The sequence below is a fragment of the Anabrus simplex genome, chromosome 9, assembly GCF_040414725.1.
Source record: "Anabrus simplex isolate iqAnaSimp1 chromosome 9, ASM4041472v1, whole genome shotgun sequence".
NCBI lineage: Eukaryota > Metazoa > Arthropoda > Insecta > Orthoptera > Tettigoniidae > Anabrus > Anabrus simplex.
The window spans coordinates 38,743,960-38,749,959 of NC_090273.1; the positions used below are offsets into that span (position 1 = coordinate 38,743,960).

Here is a 6,000-nt window from a genome sequence, read left to right on the forward strand (position 1 = left end):
CAAGTCTCGTACGCAATAAACAGTAGAAAATCACACCTGGCCATGTGAATGATAGGTTACTATTCTGTACATGTGGTCTTCATGATGTGTTTTGAAAGATAGGTTCCAAGTCTCGTACGCAATAAAAAGTAGAAAATCACACGTGTTTCAAGGGAAGCAACACCGTAAGACCCCTTAGGAAATTATTTTTTTCTTTGCCGTGACTATAATATTACGGTCTTTGTAAGCATCAATCTAAACAGTATATTTCGCCATGTTTACTGAAAAATTTAAGGGCACATATATCTTTATTCTTTAAAAACATCAGAAAAGCAAAAGACACAAATAAATAAGGGGCAGTCAGATGAAAACCGAACGCCCGCCATAACATACATTCCGCGCGCAAGGTAGCAACACTGTTGTTACGTATTGATACTGCCGTCGGTGTGGTAGGAGAAATGCATAGTGACAACTCATAAGTGCACGCAATTGTTGTGTTGTGTGTTTGCTGGTGCGCGGACTGGTCTATTGTCGCGGCCACGAAATTAGGCGGGTCAGAGAAATTACGCTGTTGCCAAGGTTATGTAGCAACTGGCGAAGAAATGTCTAACTGAACACACCATTTCGGAGGGCGAGGCAAGTTGTTCTCTCTCAAGTTCCTGATGTTACTTCATACAATGTTTCAAAACAAATTATACTACAAGCTTCAGAAAAGACTGCTGATTCCAGTGGTATTACTATTTTCCATATAAACCACTTTAAATAATTATGAAAAATAAAATCTTGAACGAGTAAGTTTAAATCCGTAGAATCATGTATTGAAAATTTCAGTAAGCAGCCAAGTTTTTATTTCTTCAGCCAATAAAATTTTGTCTGCGGGAAAAATGTAAAAAATTGCCTGACTTATACTTTTTATCTGAAACATATTTCCGTGAGTCTTGTAATTTTCCTGGAAAATGGCCCGGAAAACTATCATGTAAATGTCGCAAGCTGAGGCAGCTCGGGGCGCGCGAACCAGCACAGGCTGCAGAACCTCGTAAATACTTTCGGATTATATATTAATCTGTATCAGTTTTATTACATTATAACTTTAAATATTTGAATACTGTATATTGTACCGAGTAATATAGAAAAAGAACTACTTTAAATAATAGGTTTACATTAATTTACAATGAAGTAAGAATCGGTTTCTGGCTTCAAGGCATTCTTAGTCACTGTCATCACTCATCTCACTATCTGTTGAGTCGTCTTTTACACTGATGATGAATGGCTCCATTCTTTCGTCCCTTACTATTTCCTTGGCCCAATCGTCTGTTTGAACATTTTCCGCGCGATTGAAGCATTTTTCCCAATCTGCAGCAGTCACACGGTCGATGGCTTCTGACGTGAGTTTTTCTACGCCCATTATTTTGAATGTCTTGTTCCTCTCTGCCACTTCTCTCTTGACTTGAGCCAAAATCAATTCACATTCACTATCCATCTTTAACTGCACTTACGATGCGAACTCAACAGCTGCTTGACAGGGAATGACTCGGGTAAGGTGGCCTGGAGCGGATGGGCCTCAGTTTGACAGCACTGCAGGATCGGCGTTGCCAATCCGTGCCCGGGGGTAAGCGACTCTCGAGCATCTGTCGCTTCGCCGTTCCCATATCTGACGACAGCGCAGTTTTCCTCACCCGCCTAATTTGGTGGCCGCGACAATAGTGTGTTCGTCCAGCTGTAGAAATGCAAGCAAGCAAAGAAGAGCAGAGAAGTGAGGTTCGTTTTCTGGTGTCACAGCGCTATGAACACTTTGCAGAAACTGCGCCGCGCCTCTAGTTCGGCTTCGGTTAGTTCGGCCGCCGGGAAGTCTGGACATCCGTATCCTTGAGTCACGTAGAAATTGTGCAAGCTGTTATTCGGCAGGACAAAGAAGTAGAAGAAGTCGATGATGATGATGATGAAGAAGAAGAAGAAAATGAAGGGGGAAAATGAGTTACGCTGATGGAAGTGCAGCTTTACAATCGGCAGCGATTTATATCGAGCAGCAGACAGAAACAAGAGCAGTTGTAACGTTTGTAAAGAATTGGCGTGATCCTGCTTCTTAAAAAGCAACTGACACAAAGAAACAGAAAGAGATAACCGATTTCTTTTATTTTTTTAATTTTTGCCGAGTTTATGACACAGCACCACACTGTAATGTGATTTCCTTTTGTTTACGATAATTTGTGATGTTTATACGAAGTGTTAGTGTACCTTTACAAATTAAATTCTGAACTTTCGTAATCTGTTTTCTACATTTAATTTTTCTCCTCGAGTGTTTATCACTCATCGGGAGTGAAATTTCAATAGTGTATGGAGACATCATAAAGACAACATCAACTCATTTCCGGTGAAAACACCTCGTACTGCTTGCCTTACAATTTATTTTTTTATTGACGCACTTTATTTCACTTAAACTAAATATTGGTATTTATAGCATAATGTCGGTTAGTCCGTCCTTTCATTAGTCCGGTCTAGGTTCCTGTCCCGAGGTGGCCGAACTAGAGGGAACCTACTTTAGTCTAAACAACCTGGAATGCTGTCGCCAGAGTCATACTGTTGCATGATAATATTCACCCCCATACTTCCAATTTGGCGGAGGCTACGCCTCACCGACTCTGTAGGGAAACACTTCAACAACCTCCGCAGCGCTATGAAGAAACTTTGTAGAAACTGCGACGTGCCACGTACACATGAAATATTTAGTATCTCGTGGCCAAAAATATTCATTTCTGGCAAGAAATCAGAACAGCCCTCAGAACCAACCAGTACCTGCTTACACACTTTCTCTCGGTTGTCACATCCATCAGACGCATCAACACATGCAGACATCTGAAGACTGAGGGGAGGTGAAGAAACGGAAGTACGAGGATATCTGGCATGAGCGAAACACACGCGGAGGGGAAAGTACTTGCTTTCCCGCCTGCCCACGCGTCCCACTGGCTGGAAAATGAAGGGAGAGGGGAACGAAGGGAGGAACCACACGCCTCCTTCGAAGCAGCAGACGTAATGTGTATGTCAACTCACTGAGGGTCAAATTCTCCAGTTTCTTTGTGTGCGAGGTCTGGCTGAAATGTTAGCAGTCTCGAGTAGACTTTATAATCAAATGACATCGCGCTCAACCACTGTAAGAAAGAATGACCCTTATTTTCATCAAGGTTGACCCTGTTAAATACTACTTCTTCACTACTACTACTACTACTACTACTAATAATAATAATAATAATAATAATAATAATAATAATAATAATAATAATAATAATAATAATTGTTAGCCTAGAAAAGCAAAGTAAAAATAACCTGGCATTAAATAATTATGATTATCATTGACGCAAGGGTGTTTAGAAAATCGTTCCTATGAAGTTATTGTCGGCGCTGATCAAACAATTAAATGCCATATAATGGAGTGGGATTACATCGTGCACCCTTCATCGCAATTAAATTACAGGTAATTAATTGTTCCCCTTGATTAGAAAAAGCTAGTATAGCCAGAATGTTTAACCATAGAAACATCTTAATCATTTCCCGAAAAAATTGAGTTGGGAGTGTCGCAAGCCACACCTCCTCGCAGACGAACACATGTGACGTTGCCTTGGTTACTTCTTCTTCATCCTAAGGGTTGGCCAAAATCTTCGCCCAAACCTTACCTGTTTCCTTTTCCATCCGGAATTCTTGTGATCGCGATTGTAGAGTACACTCTCTCTAGTTCGGCTTCGGTTAGGTCGACCACCGGGAAGTCCACACATCCGTGTCCTTGTCACGGTGATACAGTTGGCAGCGGCTTATATCAAGCAGCAGACAGAAGCATTGTTATATTCACATTTTTGGCGACATGAAGAAAGATATTCGTGGACGTAGGACGAGGAAGTGCAAGAGTAGGTACGGTTGTTGATCCGTCAACGACCTACCTCTTTCTACAAAACTGAAATTGATCGTCCCGTCTCTCAGTGGGATGATTGTATTAAAGCTTTTGGTAACTATTTTTTTAATAAAATCATTCCATGGTCACGTTGTACTTTGCGCTCGGTTTTCATTTGACTTCCCCTTATAGTATTAAATCACGGGAAGAGCGACTCTCAACTCCAAAATCAGAATTTGGTAAAGATTTGTTCATGATATTTGTACGTACCAAGGTCGCTTTCAAGAAGTTCGAAAAATAAATATTATGGGTATTTTAAACAGATATTCAACTAGATAGGAGACACACTACAAAGTTTGAATTGATCGTTCCTATGTTTGTTCAATAAATTTCTTGTGTTTATTTTGTTGATGTCGTGCACTTCACTACCGAAGTGAACCCCCAAAAGGCTTACAAATTCATTGTTTTGTGTTCCAGGTGACGAGCTCATTGACGAGAAACTCACGGATGACACTTGGTCGCTCCCTGGCAATCCACTTGTTGAAATCGGATGCTGGATGATCTATGCAGGAAATATCAATTACACAGATTGTTTAACTGAAATCTCTTTCCTGTGTGAGAGAGAACTATGTTAATAATGGAGAATTCAAACAGCAGAAAGAGGTAACTATATCTTCACAACCTGGAGTTATTCAGATATTTCTTGTGGTGGGTTGGTGGAGGGGTTGGTTGCTTATCACAAACTGTGTTTAAATACTGCAACATTGTACTGTATATCAGATGTCTGTCTCATTTTATGGTGCCGTCTACACGGCATCTTGACATCCGCCGCTCTTGCTTTGACACTATTTCCTGCTTATAGCTACCTTTGTGAAGCAGTCTTCTCTTAAAATATATTAATAAATCAAAACATAGAACGTGTTTCACTGATGAACATTTGAATTCCTACCTGCTCGGGCGGCAGCGCGTCGGCTTCTCACCGCTGAGTTCAGTAGTTCAAACCCCGGTCACTCCATGTGAGATTTGTGCTGGACAAAGCGGAGGTGGGGCAGATTTTCTCCGGGTACTCCGGTTTTCCCTGTCATCTTTCATTCCAGCAACGCTCTCCAATATCATTTCATTTCATCTGTCAGTCATTAATCATTGCCCCAGAGGAGTGCGACAGGCTTCTGTAGCCGGCACAATTCTTCCTCGCCGCTAGATGGGGGCTCCATTCATTCCATTCCCGACTCGGTCGAATGACTGGAAACAAGCTGTGGATTTCCACTTTCATAGTGCCATGGTTGAACTGCAAAGTATAAAATTATAAAAAAGAAAATTATTAAATAAGTGGGCTGAAATTTTGTTTCTAATGATATATTAGCAATCATATTGAATGATGAAAAATCCCCCCAGTAAATAAATAAATAAATTGTGGGCTAAATATACGTCTACTCTTTTACAAAATTACTTGTTTTATTTCTTTTAACTTCCCCAACTGCGGAATACCCGTAAGGATAAAATATACAGTAAGTGCGCGTGTGCATCTCCCACTTGCTCAACAAACGAAGGTTCGCCTGGACGCTTTAACGCAGGGCCTTTCAAAAGCCCAAAATCTCACGCGTGCAAACAGCGGCGCAGAGTTCCTGTGCACAATGCATCGGTTCCACTCGGCTCGGCTCGGACCATCGCTTCATCTCTGGGCTTCTCGGCGAAGTTCGGCTCAACTCGGCTCGGATTTGGAGCGCTACGGAGCAAGTGAGGAAGAGGGAGACAGGCGTACGGAAAGAGAGAGACAGCGCTATTGCTCCAAATCGAGGAGTGGGGGTTTGCACTCTGGGTAACCAAGCGAAGTCGTCTTTTGTACCGTGCACAGTGCATGCACCCTGAAAGGCCCTGCAACGTATGCACAACAGAAAATGGGTAAGGATACAGATGCAGGTCGCGACACGACGATCCCTTCATTGCACGGATAAACGGCGCTGAGATTTCGTCGGACTTCATTCCAGGCATTCCTTCACTTCAGCATTTGTTTTCTGGTGTTCGAAACCTTTTCGGATAGTTACGGTTTTTATTCGCTACCGCACCAGTTTCGTGCCATTTTCGCACTAAATTTTGCACTGCACACTTTGCTGGAGGTTTTGTCAAAACACTTCCATTCT

At 41.9% G+C, this 6,000-nt stretch overlaps 1 protein-coding gene across 1 annotated transcript in view; it reads left to right on the forward strand.

The window, feature by feature from the left end:
• The window catches only part of LOC136881147 (hemolymph lipopolysaccharide-binding protein), a 29,426-nt gene extending 24,650 nt beyond the window's left edge, over positions 1–4,776 (forward strand). Inside the window, exon 5 of the mRNA XM_067153811.2 lies at positions 4,337–4,776. Coding sequence (XP_067009912.2) covers positions 4,337–4,494 — 158 coding nt within the window. The 3' untranslated portion in view covers positions 4,495–4,776. The remainder of the gene's footprint in view (positions 1–4,336) is intronic.
• The last annotated feature ends 1,224 nt before the right edge of the window (positions 4,777–6,000 follow it).